This window comes from Heteronotia binoei, chromosome 17 (assembly GCF_032191835.1).
Source record: "Heteronotia binoei isolate CCM8104 ecotype False Entrance Well chromosome 17, APGP_CSIRO_Hbin_v1, whole genome shotgun sequence".
NCBI lineage: Eukaryota > Metazoa > Chordata > Lepidosauria > Squamata > Gekkonidae > Heteronotia > Heteronotia binoei.
Window position 1 is genome coordinate 49596887 of NC_083239.1, and position 20908 is coordinate 49617794.

At 48.7% G+C, this 20908-nt stretch overlaps 1 protein-coding gene across 1 annotated transcript in view; it reads right to left on the bottom strand.

Moving 5' to 3' along the window:
• Window positions 1–19063, bottom strand: part of LOC132585880 (cation channel sperm-associated auxiliary subunit gamma-like) — a 107309-nt gene extending 88246 nt beyond the window's left edge. The window contains exons 1-5 of the mRNA XM_060257757.1: window positions 18839–19063; window positions 15013–15066; window positions 10498–10642; window positions 5527–5653; window positions 2824–2893 (exon numbers count right to left, since the gene is read on the bottom strand). Of these exons, the coding sequence (XP_060113740.1) occupies window positions 2824–2893; window positions 5527–5653; window positions 10498–10642; window positions 15013–15066; window positions 18839–19045 (603 nt within the window). The 5' untranslated portion in view covers window positions 19046–19063. The remainder of the gene's footprint in view (window positions 1–2823; window positions 2894–5526; window positions 5654–10497; window positions 10643–15012; window positions 15067–18838) is intronic.
• Between the last annotated feature and the right edge of the window lie 1845 nt (window positions 19064–20908).

A 20908-nucleotide genomic window follows, 5' to 3' on the forward strand; every position in this document is an offset into this window, starting at 1 on the left:
TGCCCTGCTCAGCTCTCCCAGCTCCAGCTGCCACTGATGATGCTTTGACAGCTCAGCCATGGCAAAAAAACCCAGGCTGCCCCCATGGAGGGCTGCCTGGAGGTGAGGGGGCCCTGTCTGGAAGTCAGGGGGCAGTGCCCCTGCAGGCCCCCCCCCCCCCCGCCCCGTGGCTACAGGCCTGGCACTTCTGTTTTTCAACGTGGACGTGGCTGTATGGGGTGGCTGCCGGTGCCAGGCAAGCGGGGCTCGCCTGACAAAGACCCAGTGAAAGAGCGACTCCCCCCACCCCACCCCAAGTCCTTGCCGCTCAAACGTAGCTATCAGTTTAGTGGCCTACATTCGAGTAGGGCTAACGATCCCCAGGTGGGGGCAGAGGCCTGATATGCCAATAAGCTCTCCTGCTGAGCTTTTCCTACCAAAAAGCCCTATGAGGAACAATGGTGACATCAGGGGGTGTGGCCGAATATGTAGATGAGTTCCTGCTGAGCTTTTTCTACCCAAAAGCCCTACATGGAACAATGGTGGCATCAGGGGGTGTGGCCGAATATATAAATGAGTTCCTGCTGGGCATTTTCTACCAAAAAGCCCTATGTGGAACAATGGTGACATCAGGGGGTGTGGCGTAATATGTAAATGAGTTCCTGCTGAGCTTTTCCTACCAAAAAGCCCTACGTTGAACAATGGTGACATCAGGGGTGTGTGGCCGAATATGTAAATGAGTTCCTGCTGGGCATTTCCTACCAAAAAGTCCTATGTGAAACAATGGTAACATCAGGGGCTGTGGCCTAATATGTAAATGAGTTCCTGCTGGACATTTTCTACCAAAAAAGCCCTGTCAGAAGCTAAGTAGAGCCAACCCTGGTTACTCCTTGGACAGGAGGCCACCAGGGAAGTCCAGGGCTGTGAGACAGAGGCGGATCATAGCAAACCACCTCTGAACATCTCCTGCCTTGGGAACCCTACAGAGGCGCTGTTAAGTTGGCTGTGGCTTCACAGCATGTTATGCAGGCACAAATTCACAGGGGAGGTGAAACCTCCGGATATGAGGAATATGCTCCCGGAAGATCAGAATGCAGAGAGCTGAAAGCTGTTTAAGAGGGAAGGGATATGAAGAAAAAGAGGGACACCGGTTCTTAACAGCTGGGTCCGCTCTAGCCAAAAGCGGGTTAAGTCCCTCCCACAGTTGTTTCCCCAAGAACAAGCCTGATATAAGCGAACTGAATATTTACAAAAACCACCAGTCAGCCATAAAGATATTCACACTCTCAATGTGCGTACATGCATTTGATTTAGTGCAAATATAAAACAAAAAAAAGACAAAGGAACGGTAAGGCATCTGTACTCCCCCAGTTCATACGCTTTGAAATTTCTACATAGGAAACAGCCTTAATCATATTCATAAGTCAATGCTGTGGGGTGGAGTCCTTAAAAGTTCCACTTGTGACGTTGTAATGGAGAGAATGAGGAGGAACGGTATAGAAAGGCGTCCTCACGGTTTCGCTTGTCTCATACTTCATCAGTCTCTTTTCTCACCGTTTTCTGGAGCTGTTATAATATAAAACCATTAGAATACACGCTCGTTGGTACAGCAAACATCACACCTAAACAGAGATACAATAAACACTCACCCAAACAAAGTTACTGTCGGTGAGTGTGTACTGTATCTCTGTTTAGGTGTGATGTTTGTTGTATGAATGAGTGTATATTCTAATGGTTTTATATTATAACAGCTCCAGAAAATGGCAAGAAAAGAGGCTGACGAAGTATGAGACCAGCGAAACCATGGCGAATCCTTTCTATACATTTCCTCCTTATTCTCTCTGTTACAATGTCACAAGCGGAACTTTTAAGGACTCCACCCTTATGAATATGACTTATGAATATGGCTAAGGCTGTTTCCTATGTAGAAATTTCAAAGCGTATGAACTGGGGGAGTACAAATACCATATTGTTCCTTTGTCTTTTTTTTGTCTTACATTTGCACTAAATCAAATGCACGTACACACATTGAGAGTGTGAATATCTTTATGGCTGACCGGTGGATTTTGTAAATATTCCATTTGTACATCGGTACCAGTTACTTAAGTGATATAAGCGAACGGCTGCCATTTGTTTGTACAGGGAAAAGCAAAGTGCTGAATGGGGCAGGGGGGGTGGAATACCTAAAACAACTAGCACCTTAGCTTCTGGCTTACATGTCCCCCACCTCCTGTGGAAGTGCAATTTAAACCCCTTCGGGCCCCTCAAAAGAGCCCCATGGTGCAGAGTGTTAAAGCTGCAGTACTGCAGTCCTAAGCTCTGCTCACAACCTGAGTTCAATCCCTGGCGGAAGCTGAGTTTTCAGGTAGCCGGCTCGAGGTTGACTCAGCCTTCCATCCTTCCGAGGTCAGTAAAATGAGTCCCCAGCTTGCTGGGGGGGAAGTGTAGATGACTGGGGAAAGCAATGGCAAACCACCCCGTTAAAAGTCTGCCGTGAAAACACTGTGAAAGCAACGTCACCCCAGAGTCAGAAACGACTGGTGCTTGCACAGGGGACCTTTCCTTTCCTTTCCTGGCCCCTCACTGGAATGGGCATTTGGCCAAGACTATCTGCCTTCCAGAAAGTATCACGGGGGCGAGGGGAGGCGGTCAGTCCAGTCTCCCTGCTTTGGGTGTCTGTCCCTGCCCATCACACGTGGCACCCCTTTGGCTTGGATACTCATACAGGGGGAAAAAACCCTTCTTCTTGCTTTAGAGTTCTTATTTTGTTCATTCTCAGGACAAAAAGGACAGGGCAGAGCCTGCAAGGAGTTCATGGTACTGCCCTTCGTCGCAGCTGCTCACCCGTTCGCCAATGGTGAATTCGTGGCCTGAGTGTGTTTCTCTCACGTAGCCGTTAATGTTCATGAAGACCCTAGGGGCAATCGCCAGTTGGTTATCCAAAGTTTGGGACATTCTCATCATAGAACAGATTACTGAATATATCCAACAATCAAACTCAGACAACGTACATTCAAAATTCACAGGGAAATGGTTTCTTTTTATTGAATTCAATAAAAACTCAATAAAACGACTATCAACCACACAAACCAGAATTTCTTGATCTTCTCAAGTCAAGTCAAGCTAGCCTTTATTGGCATAAAATATATAGATATATATATCAGAGCAAATTGGTTAAAAAAAAAGATAAAATGAAACGATTGCATACATATGCATCAGGAAAAGCATAAACATCAACTATTTCTATGAGATCCTCTGGCGTGCCTTTAAAACAGAATAAAGAAACTTAGCCACCTTCTCAGTGACACTAAATGAAGTATCATTCAAAAGACTATAGACCTTGTGATCTTCTCTATTTATACGTTATTACTATTTTTTATATTTTTTTAAATTATTATTTTCTCTTTTTTTTCTCTTTTGTTCTTTACCTTCATGTTCTCTTACTGTGCTAGTCGTGGATCACACCTAACGGAAATTACCTAATAATAATTTTTTGGAATAACGTGCATAGTACATATAGAATATATTTAGGCAGTTAGGAATTAATATATATATATATCATAATATTTTTTTTAAAAAATAATATAAGTATTTTTTTGGATTGATTGTATCTTGATGCTCAACTTGACCTCTCTTCTTGAATAGAGAATGGTTAGCATGTCTAGTTACATTTATGTAACTGAATATCCTTCCTCGATATTTATTATATGTATTTAAGTATTTGTGCTAGTTTATAACTTGTTTTTAATAAGATTAATTAATTGTATACACATAGTCAGGGCTTTTTTTTCGAGCAGGAACGCACAGGAACGCAGTTCCGGGTGGCTTGGTGCCAAGGGGTGTGGCTCAATATGTAAATGACTTCCTGCTGGGCTTTTTCTAGAAAAAACCCTGTGAAACAAGGGTGACGTCGGGGGTGTGGCCTAATATGCAAATGAGTTCCTGCTGGGCCTTTTCTGCAACAAAAGCCCTGCACATATTGATATTTACTTGTTTACTTCAAAAATTAATTTTAAAATGTTAATTTGAAGACCCTAGGGGCAAAGTGGGGAAAGGGGCCTTGAATCGGCGTCCCCAAGAGCCGGGCCAAAGGCATCTTCCCAATAGGACATGCAGACTTCTGAAGGGGGCGGCAGATTGCAGCTGAGCTTTTGTGAGGGCCTTCCTGGCGTCCAGAGAGCAGAGGTGCTCCTCGGGGGATAACACCTACCCATGTAGACAGATCCCAGTAGAATCATAGAGTTGGAAGGGATCTCCAGGGTCATCTAGTCCAACCCCCTGCACAATGCAGGAAACTCACAAACGCTTCCCCCTAAATTCACAGGATCTTCATTGCTGTCAGATGGCCATCTAGCCTCTGTCTAAACTAAACTATTGTGTTGCATTTTCCTGCATAACCTCTCCTGCGCATTGTTTGGCACCCACCTGGAGGCTGGCAACCCGAGCATGCAGATATAGCAAGCACCTTCACCACATGCAAAGCTTGCAAAATCCATGTTGGGCATGCATACCGAGAAGAACCAACCAAAAACTCAGGTTAGGAGCAATGTTCCCTCTAAGCTGCAGGCGTTGTGAGCAAAAAATTCCACTTTATGAGCTCCTGGCATTAAAGTTGTGAGCTGCTGCAGCAATCATGGTGCTCTGGGGTCATCCTTCCTGAGCTAAGACAAAAATCGGTGAGCTGGAGGCTAAAAATCTGTGAGCTGGCTCATGCTAACTCAGCTCTGAGGAAACACTGGTTAGGAGCCACCACGGCTAAGGTCTAAAGTGGAGGCGAGGTTGCACAGATGAAGAAGAAGACTGCAGATTTATACCCCACCCATCTCTCTGAGCAGCCCCATGGCGCAGAGTGTTAAAGCTGCACTACTGCAGTCCGAAATCTCTGCTCACGACCTGAGTTTGATACCGGCGGAAACTGGGTTCAGGTAGCTGGCTCCAGGTTGACTCAGTCTTCCATCCTTCCGAGGTCGGTCAAATGAGGACCCAGCTTGCTGGGGGGGGGAGGAGTGTAAACGACAGGGGAAGGCAAGGGCAAACCACCCTGTAAAAAGTCTGCTGTGAAAACATTGTGATACGATGTCACCCCAGAGTCAGAAACGACCGGTGCTTGCACAGGGGAACTACCTTTGACCTTTTACCTCTCTCTGAATCAGAGACACCGAGCGGCTTACAATCTCCTATATCTTCCATCCCCCACAACAGACACCCTGTGAGGTGGGTGGGGCTGAGAGGGCTCTCACAGCAGCTGCCCTTTCAAGGACAACCTCTGCCAGAGCTATGGCTGACCCGAGGCCGTTCCAGCAGCTGCAAGTGGAGGAGCGGGGAATCTAACCCGGTTCAACCAGCTAAGAGTCCGCACGCTTCACCACTACACCAAACTGGCTCTTAACCACTCACCAAACTGAACTCTTAGCTGTCGCCGTCCCAGTTGGAAGACCCGCTTCCCTCTCCCCTGTGCTGGATGAGATCCCTGGCGACTTCTATCACCACAACTCAAGGAAAGGGGGGGGGGACTGGCTGGCAGAGCTCCAGGCTCCTCTTCCTCACCTTCTCCTGTTGACGTTAAACCCAAGGTTGTTGGTCTTCGCTGTCACCGACATCACCACGCTGCCATTCATGATCGGCATGGGGGTGTACCAGTACATCGAGCAAACCTCCTCGCTGTCACAGTTTTCTGAGGGTCGAGCGGAGAGTGCAGAAAGAAAGTGTACTCAGGTCCAGGGGTTGTTTTATAGAAAAATAGGTGGTGGAACTCATCCAGGGATTCTTATGCAGCTGTACCTACTATTCAATGGACAAGGAGGTGGAACTCTCCGAAAAGTTCAGGAGCTGTGCTCCTGCAAGCTCCCATTGAATCTGAGGCCTGCTCAGGTCTCAGATTCAGCAGGAGCTCGCAGGAGCACAGCTCCTGAATCTTTCTGAGGGTTCCCCCTCCTCCTCCCCACCTACCTTGTCCATTGAATAGGAGGTGCAGCTGCATCACAACCCCTGAATTAGGAGAGCAGGCAGCCAGTCAGCCACCAGGAGCTTTGCCACACCCCCAGCAGCCCTCATTAACCCCTGGAGAATCCCATGCCACCCTTTCTCCATTTCTTATGTGATTTTGAGCAGTGGGTGGTTTGCTGGGGGCGGGGGGCAGGAGAGCCCCAGGTAGGGTTGCCAAGTCCAATTCAAGAAATATCTGGGGACTTTGGGAGTGGAGCCAGGAGACTTTGGGGGTGGATCCAGGAGTCATTAGGAGTGGAGCCAAGATTAGGTGACAAGCATAATTGAACTCCAAAGGGAGTTCTGGCCATCACATTTAAAGGGACGGCACACCTTTTCAATGCCTTAATGATTAGAGGGCTGGAGCACTTTCCCTATGAAGAAAGGTTGAAACGCTTGGGACTCTTTAGCTTGGAGAAACGTCGACTGCGGGGTGACATGATAGAGGTTTACAAGATAATGCATGGGCTGGAGAAAGTAGAGAAAGAAGTACTTTTCTCCCTTTCTCACAATACAAGAACTCGTGGGCATTCGATGAAATTGCTGAGCAGACAGGTTAAAACGGATAAAAGGAAGTACTTCTTCACCCAAAGGGTGATTAACATATGGAATTCACTGCCACAGGAGGTGGTGGCGGCCACAAGTATAGCCACCTTCAAGAGGGGTTTAGATAAAAATATGGAGCAGAGGTCCATCAGTGGCTATTAGCCACAGTGTATGTGTGTATATAACATTTTTTGCCACTGTGTGACACAGAGTGTTGGACTTGATGGGCCGTTGGCCTGATCCAGCATGGCTTCTGTTATGTTCTTAATGCCTTCCTTCCATAGGAAATAATGAAGGCTAGGGGCACCTTCTTTTGGGGCTCATAGAATTGGACCCCCTGGTCCAATCTTTTTGAAACTTGGGGGGGTATTTTGGGGAGAGGCACTAGATGCTATACTGAAAATTTGGTGCCTCTACCCCAAAAAACAGCCCCTCCAGAGCCCCAGATACTCGCGGATCAATTCTCCATGATTTTCTATGGGAATAAATCTCCATAGGGAATAACAGAATACCCAGCAGACATTTCCCTCCCCTCCCCCCGCTTTCTGACGACCCTGAAGAGGGGGGAGGGCCTCCAAACCGGGGGATCCCCTGCCCCCACATGGGGATTGGCAACCCTAGCCCCAGGGCTTTGTGGATTGGCAACCCTAGCCCAGGGCTCTCCTTTCTTACATTGGGTTGCTTTTGACTGGGGGGGCAGCGGCACATGCTAATGAGTTACGCTAATGAGCTCCACCACCTATTTTTCCACAAAACACCCCCTGAGTGTACTGATTATGCCTCATGCTGGCGGCTCTGCCCAACTTGAAACGGCACGGAGGCAAGTCAGAACAGCTCCAGGCCGGATGGATCCTCGTTCTTCCAGGCGGCAGAGAATAGGGCTGAAAGCAGGGAGACTGCCGAAAGGTTCTACCTAGTGTGGAATTCTGGAAGGTCTTTAGGACTCTCTCCGGGTTAAAACCTGCCGCAGATCTGAAGGGGAACTCTGTGAAAGTCAGGGGCCCGTACGGCATAGGCCCTGCCCACCGCCCTGCCCCCGGGGCACGGGGTGGCAGGAAAGAGCGTGCCTGTGTGTCGTACAGGCCCCGGCCTTCCTGATCTCTTCAAAATGCATTAGAAGCCAAGCTGTTGCTTTGTGGAGCGGAATGCTACATCAGCATTCAGGCTGTCTACGAAGGCCAGTACACAAAGGCCCAATGGGAAGGCCTTTCCCAGAATCTAGGCTAACATAAGAAAAGCCATGTTGGATCAGGCCAATGGTCCATCCAGTCCACCCTGCAGTCGACATTTCTCCAAGCTAAAGAGCCCCAAGCGTTTTAACCTTTCTTCATAGGAAAAGTGTTCCAAACCTTGGGCTGCTTAGCTGCCCTTTTAGTGCCTTGCCCCTCTCCAGCACAATATCTGTATCACACAGTGGCCAATATACATATATACACCAACACACACACACACACACACACACACAGTGGCTAATAGCCACTGATGGACCTCTGCTCCATATTTTTATCTAATTCCCTCTTAAAGCTGGCTATGCTTGTAGCCACCACCACCTCCTGTGGCAGTGAATTCCACATGTTAATCACTCTTTGGGTGAAGAAGGACTTCCTTTTATCCGTTCTAACCCGACTGCTCAGCAATTTCATTGAATGCCCACGAGTTCTGGTTTTGTGAGAAAGGGAGAAAAGGACTTCTTTCTCTACTTTCTCCATCCCATGCATAATCTTGTAAACCTCTATCATGTCACCCTGCAGTCGACATTTCTCCAAGCTAAAGAGCCCCAAGCGTTTTAATTTTTCTTCATAGGGAAAGTGTTCCAAACCTTGGGCTGCTTAGCTGCCCTTTTAGTGCCTTGCCCCTCTCTAGCACAATATCTGAATCGCCAAGAGAAGCCCCTTCATTCCTACCAGCCTCAAGTCCCTCCACAGCCAAACCTTCACACCTAACCCTGTTTTCAGTCTTCTCTAGAGTCGCCAATCCCAAGGTGGGGCACACAGCATCCACGAAAAGCCAGCCTCAAATATGACAAAATATTCCAAGGTTTATCACAAATAAATAATTTAGACAAAAGTGCATCGATCACACCCGACACAAAGTCCTTTCTTGTAAGACCAAAATCCTTATGCTTTAAAGTGGAAGTCTGGGGTAATAGACAAGCCGTGAAGTAAGAGTCCAATGCTCCCAAGCGTCTTTCAATAATAGCCGGCGTAGAGACGACTAGCAGCAAAGTACAATTCCGCAACAGGGATGCCGTTTCACCGAGGCTTCTACAAGCTTCCAGATAATTCAAATCATAAGAACATAAGAGAAGACATGTTGGATCAGGCCAATGGCCCATCCAGTCCAACACTCTGTATCACACAGTGGCCAAAATACACACACACACACTGCGGCTAATAGCCACTGATGGACCTCTGCTCCATATTTTTATCCAATCCCCTCTTGAAGCTGGCTATGCTTGTAGCCATCACCACCTCCTGTGGCAGTGAATTCCACATGTTAATCACCCTTTGGGTGAAGAAGGACTTCCTTTTATCCGTTTTAACCTGACTGTTCAGCAATTTCATTGAATGCCCACGAGTTCTTGTATTGTGAGAAAGGGAGAAAAGGACTTCTTTCTCTACCTTCTCCATCCCTTGCATAATCTTGTAAACCTCTATTATGTCACCCCGCAGTTGACGTTTCTCCAAGCTAAAGAGCCCCAAGCGTTTTAACCTTTCTTCATAGGAAAAGTGTTCCAAACCTTTAATCATTCTAGTTGCCCTTTTCTGGACTTTTTCCAATGCTATAATATCTTTTTTGAGGTGCGGTGACCAGAATTGCACACAATATTCCAAATGAGACCGCACTATCGATTTATACAGGGGCATTATGATACTGGCTGATTTGTTTTCAATTCCCTTCCTGATAATTCTCAGCTTGGCGTTGGCCTTTTTTTATTGCATATCCTTCATACATGGCTTATAGCTCAAAGTTTCTGCAGAATATCAATGGCCGTTGATATTCTGCAGAAATTTTGAACTATACGCCATGTGTGAAAGATCTGAGTTATCTGGAAGCTTGCAGAAGCCTCGGTGAAACAGGGCAATATTTTTCATATTTGAGGCTGGTTTCTTGTGGATGCTGTGCGCTGTATACCTGCTTCTCTTTTCCACGTTACTCTTTGGGTTGCTAAATCCCCAGGTGGGGGGCAGGGGATTCCCCGGCTTGGAGGCCCTCCCCCCCACTTCAGGGTCATCAGAAATTGGGGGGGAGGGCGGGGGGGGGAATCTCTGCTGAGCATTCCATTATTCCCAATGAAGACCAATTCCCATAGGATATGATGGAGAATTGATCCACAGGCATCTGCGGCTCTGGAGGGGCTGGTTTTTTTGAGGCTATTTGCAGTATAGCATCCAGTGCCTCTCCCCAAAGTACCCTCCAAGTTTCAAAAAGATTGGACCAGAGAGGTCCAAATCTATGAGCCCCCAAAGAAGATGATGATGATGATGATGATGATATTGGATTTATATCCTGCCCTCCACTCCGAAGAGTCTCAGAGCGGCTCACAATCTCCTTTCCCTTCCTCCCCCACAACAGACACCCTGTGAAGTGGGTGGGGCTGGAGAGGGCTCTCACAGCAGCTGCTCTTTCAAGGACAACCTCTGCCAGAGCTATGGCTGACCCAAGGCCATCCCAGCAGGTGCAAGTGGAGGAGTGGGGAATCAAAGAAGGTGCCCTAACCTTAATTATTTCCAATGGAGGGAAGGCATTGAAAAGGTGTGCGGTCTCTTTAAATGGGATGGCCAGAACTCCCTTTGGAATTCAGTTATGCTTGTCACAACCTTTCTCCTGGCTCCACTCCCAATGTCTCCTGGCTCCACCCCCAAAGTCCCCAGATATTTCTTGAATTGGACTTGGCAACCCTAAATTCTTCTCTGCCTCCTGCGCGCACCTCCTTTTCCGACCGGCCTCAGCTGGACCCGTCATCGCCCTTCCCTCGGATGGTACCTAAAATCCTATACGGGGCAGCCTTCATTTCAATCTCCAGCTGCTCCGGCTTCTGCCGCACGGAGTGGACAGGCTCTTCGAACGCAATGGTCACGATGGGGATGAGTCCGGTGTAGTGAGCCTTCCGAATGGCTTTCGCTGAGTCCTGGAAGAGAGAGACCGGGCAGCAGCTCGTGCAAAGGTCATCCAGGGCATTGTTTCGAAGTGAGCAAGGGTCTACCTCAGGGGCAGGCCGGGAGGAACCAGACCCCACTAATCTTCCTCCTGCTTTACCTTTCTGGCCCTTCCACTGCTCACCTGCCACCTGCATTGCCTGCCCGCCGCTCTTCTCACCCGCTGCCTTCCTCGCCTGCCTTTCTCTCCTGGAGGCTTCCCAATCCCCGGGTCCCAGCAGTGGATCCCCCGGTTTTACAGGCTTCCCGCCCCCCCCCATCCCAGCCAGCTGGCCAGCGGGGGAAGCCCCGCCCCCCGCAGCCGCCACCTACCTGTAGATCTCCAGCAGCTTCAGAAACCTGCAGATAGGTTCTGTTTTAAAATGTGTGTGTGTGCCTTTAAATAAGAGCAGGAAGTACTTCGTTGGGAAGGGTCAGAAGGCATTCGCTTCGTCAAAGCGGAGTCCCTCCGTTTGTTTTGCTTTTGTTTCAGAGCAAGTAAGTGTGTGTTAGGGTTGCCAAACCCCAGGTGGACTAAAAGTTATGGTTGTTTTGTAATTTATGACAGTGGAATTTGTGTTTATTTTTGTTGACCTTGTATAATTTAATAATAGAAGCTGGTTTTCACGGTGGGTTATGTACCTTTGATTTTTTTAATCCCCAGGTGGGGGCAGGGGATCCCCGGTTTGGAGGCCCTCCCCCCACTTCAGGGTCACCAGAAACGGAGCGGGGGAGGAGGGAAATGTCTGCTTGGCATTTCATTATTCACTATGGAGACTTATTCCCATAGGAAATGATGGAGTATTGATCTGCGGGTATCTGGGGCACTGGGGGGGGCTGTTTTTTGGGGTAGGGGCACCAAATTTTCAGTATAGCATCCAGTGCCTCTTCCCAAAGTACCCCCCCAAATTTCAAAAAGATTGGACCAATTCTATGAGCTCCAAAAGACGGTGCCCCTATCCTTCATTATTTCCTATGGAAGGAAGGCATTTAAAAAAGTGTGTGGTCCTTTTAAAAGTGATCGCCAGAACTCCCTTTGGAGTTCAACTATGATTGATACACCCTTGCTCCTGGCTCCACCCCCAAAGTCTCCTGGCTCCATCCCCAAAGTCCCTAGATATTCTCGAATTGGACTTGGCAACCCTACTGCCCGCCGCCTTTCTTGCCCTCCCGTCGCCTTCTTTGGCCGCCCGCTGCCTTTCTCGCCTGCCTTTCTCTGCTGCCCATTACCTTTCTCAGTCGCCAGCCACCTTCCTCGCCCACCCGCCGCCTTCCTTGCCTGCCTTTCTCCCCTGCCCACCACTTTCCTTGCCCGCCTGCCACCTTTTCTTGTCGCCCGCTGCCTTCCCCGCCTGCCTTTCTCGCCCGCCCCCCCACCTTCCTCAGTCACCCGCCACCTTCCTCGCCCACCCGCCGCTGTTCTTGCCTGCCTTTCTCTCCTGCCCGCTGCCTTCCTTGTCCACCCACCGCCTTTCTCAGTCACGCCACAGTGTTTCCCCTTACTGCCATGAAGAGAGGTGACAGGAAGAAAGTGGATTCGTTAGAAGTGTGCTGTTGGAGGGAAGCTTGACGCTTACCACGGACCACCGAAAAGACAGCTCAGCGGGATCAAATCAAGCCTGAACTCTCCCTGGAAGCTAAAATAACCAAACTGGGGGCTATTGGACTCTGGTCACATCCTGAGAAGACAGGAGCCACTGGAAAAGGCAATAATGCCAGGGAGAGTTGAAGGCGACAGGAAAAGTGGAAGACCCAACGTGAGATGGATTGACTCCATCGAGGACGCTCCGAGGGCCCTCCGTTTGCAAGACCCGAGCAAGGCTGTTAGCAAGAGGACGTTTTGGAGGCCGTTCATTCGTAGGGTGACTGTAAGTTGGTGTCAGGCATGATATTTCGAAGTGCTGGTTTAGCCATACCTTTCTCCCCTTCTTCCCCCCCCCCCCCCACCTTTACTTCTCTCTTTCTCCCTCCTGGGAATGCATAATAAATCTCTCTGCCTTTAGGATGTGTAAAGAAACCTTGTGTTCGCCATGTAAAATGCCTCTCCATCACATTCTCACAGCCACATCTTATCAGTTAGTAGAGAATGCGTTGAGAAGCGGAGATGTTAACATTCCTTAGTCATCAAAGAGGTAATAGTGAGCAGCCTTTGAACCTTCAACGCAATTTGCATCTTTATGTTATTCTTTTGAAGTTGTCTGTAACCCTGCCTTTTGAAGTAGCCTATAAGATACTATGTAACACTGTGATCAGTATGACTTCCAAGGTACCTGTCCTTGGAGCAAGTCATGGAGTTTCAATAAAACAAGTCTTTGATTTAAAACAAAAGCTTGATTATTCTGAAATATCGATGCTTGACAGTTGGGAGCAACTGGACGGCACTTCGCACACACAGTAGAGGATGTGAAAGGCCTCTGTCTGAGTCCCTGGAAGCCCCCATCAGTCTGAGAAGGCAATCCTGATCTTGATGGACCAAGGATCTTATTCAGTATAAGGAAGGGGTGGAAGACAAGAAGTGTTTGCCCACTCCAGAACCGCTAATTTTGGAAGGGGTGTTGAAAGACCTGAGTCAGATTGAGGTGACAAGAGAGGAGATCCTACAACTGGTTGACGAATTAAAAACTAAAAAGTCACCAGGTCCGGATGGCATACATCCGAGAGTTCTGAAAGAACTCAAAGTTGAACTTGTGGATCTCCTGACAAAGATATGTAATCTTTCATTGAAATCTGCCTCCGTTCCTGAGGACTGGAAGGTAGCAAATGTCACCCCCACCTTTAAAAAGGGTTCCAGAGGAGATCCGGGAAATTACAGGCCAGTCAGTCTGACTTCAATACCGGGAAAGTTGGTAGAAACCATTATCAAGGACAGAATGAGTAGGGACATTGATGAACACAAGTTATTGAGGAAGACTCAGCATGGGTTCTGTAAGGGAAGATCTTACCTCACTAACCTGTTACAGTTCTTTGAGGGGGTGAACAAACATGTGGACAAAGGACACCCAACAGATGTTGTTTACCTTGACTTCCAGAAAGCTTTTGATAAAGTTCCTCATCAAAGGCTCCTTAGTAAGCTCGAGAGTCATGGAGTAAAAGGACAGGTCCTCTTGTGGATCAAAAACTGGCTAATTAATTAATCCCAGCTACAAATACAAGTTGATGGGGTGTGAACTGTGTGACACAGTTTTGGCCACTGTGTGACACAGAGTGTTGGACTGGATGGGCCATTGGCCTGATCCAACATGGCTTCTTTTATGTTCTTATGTTCTTACGTGTGTGTGTGTGTGTGTGGGAGAGAGAGAGAGATGTTATGCCAATAAAGTTTTTTTGGAATTGGAATTGGACAGAGAGAGAGACAGAGACAGACAGAGAGAACAAGTGCTGGAAAGAGGGTAGTCTGACAGATCAGATTGGCTGCTGCCTGGGTAAAGCCCACAACAGATCTAGATTGAAAACAAACCGGGCAGTATCATAATGCCCCTGTATTAATCTACGGTGCAGTCTCATTTGGAATACTGTGTACAGTTCTGGTCACCACACCTCGAAAGAGATATTATAGCATTGGAAAAAGTGCAGAAAAGGGCACCTAGAATAATTAAGGGGATGGAACACCTTCCCTATGAAGACAGTTTTAAGAGGTTAGGGCTCTTTAGCTTGGAGAAATGACGACTGATGGGTGACATGATAGAGATTCACAAAATTATGCATGGGATAGAGAAGGCAGAAAGAGAAGTACATTTCTCCCTTTCTCACACATGAGCACTCAATGAAAGTAATGAGTAGTAGGTTTAGAACAGATCAAAGGACATCTTTCTTCACCCAAAGAGGAATTAACGTGTGGAATTCACTGCCGCAGAAAGTGGCAGGGGTTACAGGCATAGACAGCTTCAAGAGGGGATTGGATAAACATATGAAGCAGAGGTCCATCAGCAGCTATTAGCTACAAAAGATAGAGGGAACACTCTGTCTGGGGCAGTGATGCGTTGTATTCTAGGTGCTTGGGGGGGAACCAGTGGGAGGACTTTTGGCATTCTGGCCCTGCTGGTGGACCTCCTGATGGCATCTGAGTTTTGGCCACTGTGTGACAAGGAGTGTTGGACTGGATGGGCTATTGGCCTGATCCTGCATGGCTCCTCTTATGTTCTTCTGTAGAAGCTCTGACAGTTTTGCCTTGTCCAAAGGAACCAAGAGGCTGCCTGGAAGGGGGGGGGGGGGCATCTTAGCCTTTTCAGCCATCAACCCCATGGGCCTCCCAAGGGCCAGAAAACTGGCGGGTTCCGAACACAGTAAGGATCGGCCCTTAAAGCAAGACTCAAAAATTCTCATGTTTGCTCTCCGTTTGCTCTCCAGAGAGCTCCCGATTTACCTGACGGGCGCAGCTCAGGTTGATTTTCAGGTAGTACGGAAATCCCAGGTAAAACTGGAAGAAAGGAAAAATGTAGTTTTCAGGTACTGCATGGCAGGCCTCGAATTCAGCAGGAACTCAAAGGAGCGCAGCTCCTGAACCTTTCTGGGGTTCCCCCTCTTCCTCCCCACGTCCTTTGAATAGTAGGTGCAGCTGCATAACAATCCCTGAATTAGGAAAGCGGGCAGGCAGCCAGCCAGTCACCAGGGGCTTTGCCACACCCCCAGCAGCCCTCATTAACCCCTGGAGAAGCCCACCCCACCCTTTCTCCACTTATGTGATTTTGGCAGCGGGTGGCTTGCTGGCCTTTTGACTGGGGGGCGAGGTGACCAAGGAGAGCCCCGGGTGAGCGAGGCCTGCTTGGGCTGGCTGGATCTCTAACCAGCCCAAGCAGGCCTCACTCGCCCGGGGCTCTCCTTTGTTGTGTCGGGTTGCTTTTGGCTGGGGAGGAGCAGGCTACGCTAATGAGTTATGCTAATAAGCTCCACCACCTGTTCTCCTACAAAACGACCCTTGCTGCATGGTTTCGCCACGCAGAATGGGATGAAACCAAGGTTTGCACAGTTTCATCCCGGCTCTCAGCTTGGCACGAACAGACCACCGCAAAGTTAACCCTGACCACTGAAGACAAGCGCTTCACCTCCCGCCTGAAGCCCAGCGTGGCCCAAGTTGAACAGCCCCTGAGCCCCTGCGGTTTGATCTGTTCTGGGCTGCCTGTGGTCTTCCCAGCAGCCACCACCACCGGGAGGTTGAGAGACCAGGCAAAGGCTAAGTTCACACCTGGAATTCTGCCTTTGCTCAGCAGCGTTTGGATCCCAACAGCAGGGCATTCTAACCTGTTCCTGGAAGAAGGTCACGCCCAGATTCTGAGAAAGAAATGCCCTCTTTTTGGCCCAGGTTTATACAATAGACTAGAGTGATTAACAGACATTCTCATATTTTGACATATTACTGTTTTATCGCTTTCTCATACTCATGCTACCCAGATCAAAGGTTTGCTCAATTTGTGAATTTTACTATTCTGTCACTGGATCTTAATTTGTACCATTTTGCATTCTAAACCACTCCCTACCAGCTATATGTAGCTCTGCTCACTGTGCCAGATTCCTCATCTGATGAAGTGCGCTTGGAGCACACGAAAACTTACATTCCGAATAAGACTTTGTTGGTCTTAAAGGTGCCACTTGACTTCTACTTTGTTCTACACCCAGATTTGTATATAGATTCTCACCTGGTCACCTGGGGCGAGTGAAATTGCCTCTGGGTGATCAGGCAAGGAATTTTCTTCCCATTTGCCCATGAAGGGCTAACATGGAGAATAGGGTTGCCAATCCCCAGGTGGGGGCAGGGGATCCCCCGGTTTGAAGGCCCTCCCCCCGTTTCAGAGTCATCAGAAAGCAGGGGAGGGGAGGGAAATGTCTGCTGGGAACTCTATTATTCTCTAGGGAGATTTATTCACATAGAAAATAATGAAGAATTGATCCGCGGGTATCTGGGGCTCTGGGGGAGCTGTTTTTTGAGGTAGAGGCACCAAATTTTCAGTATAGCATCTAGTGCCTCTCCGCAAAGTACCCCCCAAATTTCAAAAAGATTGGACCAGGGGGTCCAATTTTATGAGCCCCCAAAGAAGGTGCCCCTATCCTTCATTATTTCCTATGGAAGGAAGGCATCGAGTTCAATTATGCTTGTCACAGCCTTGATCTTGGCTCCACCCCTAATGTCTCCTGGCTCCACCCCCAAAGTCCCCAGATATTTCTTGAATTGGACTTGGCAATCCTAATGGAGAAAGGGAGAGACGGGAGGGAGCTCTTCCTCACTCTTTCCCCCCTACCCTTCAACTGAAGGTGGGCTCAAACCCACAAAAGCTTAAGGTGGATTAACCAGTAGTTTGACTTTAGGGGCTTCACCCTCTGCCTGAAGCATCTCCTGTCCGTCCACAGTTTCCCCTTTCTTTTGGGTTTCATCTTGAGCTGATGGCTATGCTCAGGGAAACTGGAAAGGTCGCTTCCCAGTGCATGATTCTTGTAGCTGGCTGCCACGCCTTCAAAATCCAACTTCAGGAACCCAAACTCCTAAACTGGTGTCATGATCCTGTGCCTAGCGAGGCCTGCAGGCCCCAGGGAAGCCTGCTTAGGAGTACTGGGAAGAGCCTACATTTCCCAGGATCCCCTCTGATTGGGTGGCCAGGTTTTGGAAGGAAACTGGCCCAGAGAGGGGTGTGGTCTGGGAGGAGGACATAAAATGGCCGAGCCCAGGAAGGGGGCGGGGTTCTTTCCCTGGAAGCCTGAGCTGGAGGTAGGCTGTGCCTGGAGAGCTTGACCAGGGGAAAGTTCCCTCATCCGAGGCAAGGGGTGAGTGTTGGTATTAGGTAGGGACTGTACAGACAGATGCATTAGGGCATTTGTTTAATTTCCCTTCACCCTTTTACTGGTTATTGCACCTTGTTAATTTATATTGCCCTAAAATAAACCTCTTTGTTGTTGTTGTTCACTCTGCCTGGTCCTCACGCCTATTATTTGGCCTAAGCTACAGGGGGCCTGAAGGGCTTGGGAGGGGACTCCGGGCCTTCTTAAGGGGAACCCTTAACCCAGAGTGGTGGCAGCAATTGGTAGTACCCCCCTGAGTCATGACTAGGGTTGCCAAGTCCAATTCAAGAAATATCTGGGGACTTTGGGGGTGGAGCCAGGAGACTTTGGGGGTGGAGCCAGGAGACATTGGGGCAGAGCCAGGAACAAGAGTGTGACAAGCATAATTGAACTCCAAGAGAGTTCTGGCCATCACATTTAAAGGGACAGCACACCTTTTTAAATGTCTTCCTTCCATAGGAAATAATGAAGGATAAGGGCACCTTCTTTTGGGGCTCATAGAATTGGACCCCCTGGTCCAATCGTTTTGAAATTTGGGGGATACTTTGGGGAGAGGCACTAGATACTATATTGAAAATTTGGTGCCTCTACCTCAAAAAACAGCTCCCCCAGAGCCCCCGAAACCTCCAGATCAATTCCCCATTATACCCTATGAGAAGACGTTTCCCTCTCCACCCCCCTCCCCCCCACACACACCCCCTTTCTGGGAAATCTGATGCAGGAGACAGAACTCACTCACCTCCGGAGGTGCAAAGGCACATGGTCCTTTGGGGGCGTGGCTGGGCTCCCCTCCCTTCACCGGCCAGCTGACTGGGGGCGGGAAGCAGCCTGAGAAAACGGAAGAGCTCTGGCTGCTGCGATCGGGGCTGGGTGGGAAGGGCTGCCGTTCTCCCCCTCCCCCCCCCGCTTTCCCTTTTATGGCCAGCGGGGGGAGGAGGCTCCAAATCGGGGGTCTCCAGGCCTAGCGGGGGATTTGGGACCCCTAGTCATGACAACTGGATATACCAATGCAGAGTTTTGCACAGAGGAAATAAGGAAGCGAACAGCTCAAGCCAAGTCTGCACTTGCACTAGCAGCTCTCCAACACACTTAGAGCAGGGATCCCCAACACGGTGCCGACGGCAACCACCAACACCTGCCAAGTGGGGCAGGTGAGGCTTTTGCTAGGCAAGGCTTCTGATTGGCCACCAGAGATTTGACTGGCCATGCAGACTTTTTAAACCGTTGCTGTGCAGGATCTTCACTGTGAGACTGAAGGTGAGCCGCAGCTGCCATTTTGTGGCTGGTTCCGTCTTCTGCGGCAGCCATTTTGTGGCAGCCATTCTGCAGTTACGCCCGCCATATTTTTTTTTCAGATTGCCAAAGGGGCCCACAGGTTCAAAAGGGACCGGGGGTCCCCTGACTTACAGAATGGCACTTACAGCGTCTTTATCGTTTGGGTCGATGGCCGAGTCCACGAGCTTCTTGAAGATTTCGTTCTGGCTCTTCAGAGACTCCTGCTTAAAGAATATCTCCCGGTCCCCCCCGAGGGCATCGAAGCGATTGACCACCATTCGAAACTGGCAGTCGGTTTGAGGAAGGCCAAGCCTCAGGATGCTGAGGAGGACGAGGAGGGGTTGCCAGATCATCGACCCCCCTTGCAAAGGACCTACAAAAGAAATCTCAGTTCAGGAATACGAATTCTAACCAGAGAACTGCTTAAGCACAACTGCAGTATTTGTGTTTGGGTCAACCACAGATGGGAGTTACTGGGGAACGAATCTGAGCGATTTTTGGCAGAGAAGGAACGCAGGGAAGACTTAACCCTTGCCTACATGCGCTTTCCCGCACCAGCCCTTCCCCAGCCATTTCCAAAACAAGGTTTCACTTGAGCCTTGGAAAAACGGCCTGCCTCAGAGCCAGCTCCCTGCCGCATCTCTCCATGAGTTACTGGGGCAGCACACCCAGATCAGTAACTCACGCAGAGGCACAGAAGGATAGGTGGTTCAGAGGGCGGGAAATTCCTGATCCTAAAACTATCTCAGCCTGTGTGTGCAGTTACTTTGGAGCAAGCCCTGCTTAATTCAGTGAGACTTACTTCCAGTAAGCAAGCACGGAGTCCAACTGAGCGTGCCCCCTCCTTGGTGCAGTTTCACGACTGTTAAGCCATTTTCAGAATCAGCAGGAATGACTTCCGACCAAATAAAGTATCCCCCTAATTTTCATTCACTTCTGCTTGTATAAGTTTGAAAAATCACAGGGCAAAACCGTCTGGTACCTTCTCCAGACATGCAATTCTGAGGTAAAGTGTCTCAGTTTCTACGTAATAATTCATTTTTCAGTTCGCCCAACCAAAGGGAGATCAGTGGTTGTATGCTGCCCTCTAGTGGGTTAGCACAGAAGCGCAGGCCTAACAGGCGCAAGGACCTATTTTCAAAAGGTAAAGGTAATCCCCTGTGCAAGCACCAGGTGTTTCCAACTCCAGGGTGATGTCACATCATAACCAATGTTCCCTCTAAGCTGAGTTAGTGTGAGCTAGCTCACAATTTATTAGCCTCCAGCTCGCACATTTTTGTCTCAGCTCAGGAAAAACGGCCCCAGAGCAAACTAATGTATGCAGTAACTCACAACTTGTGAGCAAGAATTTCTGCTCACAAGACTCCACAGCTTAGAGGGAACACTGATCATAACATTTTCATGGCAGACTTTTTACGGGGTGGTTTGCCATTGCCTTCCCCAGTCGTCTACACTTTCCCCCCAGCAAGCTGGGGACTCCTTTTACCAGCCTCGGAAGGATGGAAGGCTGAGTCAACCTGGAGCCAGCTTCCACTGGAATCGAACTCAGGTCGTGAGCAGAGCTTGGACTGCAGTACCGCAGATGCAAAAACAATCCTGTTTGGGCTTTGATTTTGTATAGCGCTTTCAAGGTATTCAAAGAGTGCCAGACACTCCATTTTGCTGCAGTAATTACAGCACCCTTCAACAGTATATTGTTATTAATATTCTTATAGAGCTGATGGGCTGGAGAGGGTGAAATCATGGCCACAAGAGAGATGGCGTTCCGGAATCCCAAATGAATAAGTATCAGATTGTGGACTGGGGGCACATCTATACTGCAAGACAGTGTTGCTCACTCCATGTCTCTGGAGCTCCATACTGCTGCATGCATACCATTGGCTCCAGAGTGCATCTAAAAAAAGTAAAATTTGGACCAGGAGAGGAAGGTCCACAATTGAATTACTATGCAAGACACATGTACCACGCTAGGGCAGCAGGTGATTTAAAATGAGGCCTCTGAATTATAGCTCTGCCCTTGATCACAGATATTATAAAACAATTTCAACTTGGTCTGAGTTTAAGAAATAACTGTATAATTATTGTAATGTCTGAAACCATTGTGCAACAACACTGCTTGATCACTGAAGAAGGCCAACTGGCCTAAACGTGCTTGGTCAGGGTCGAAAATGGTCTTTTTGAGATAACTGTATGGTTTTATTCTGATTTGAGGCTAC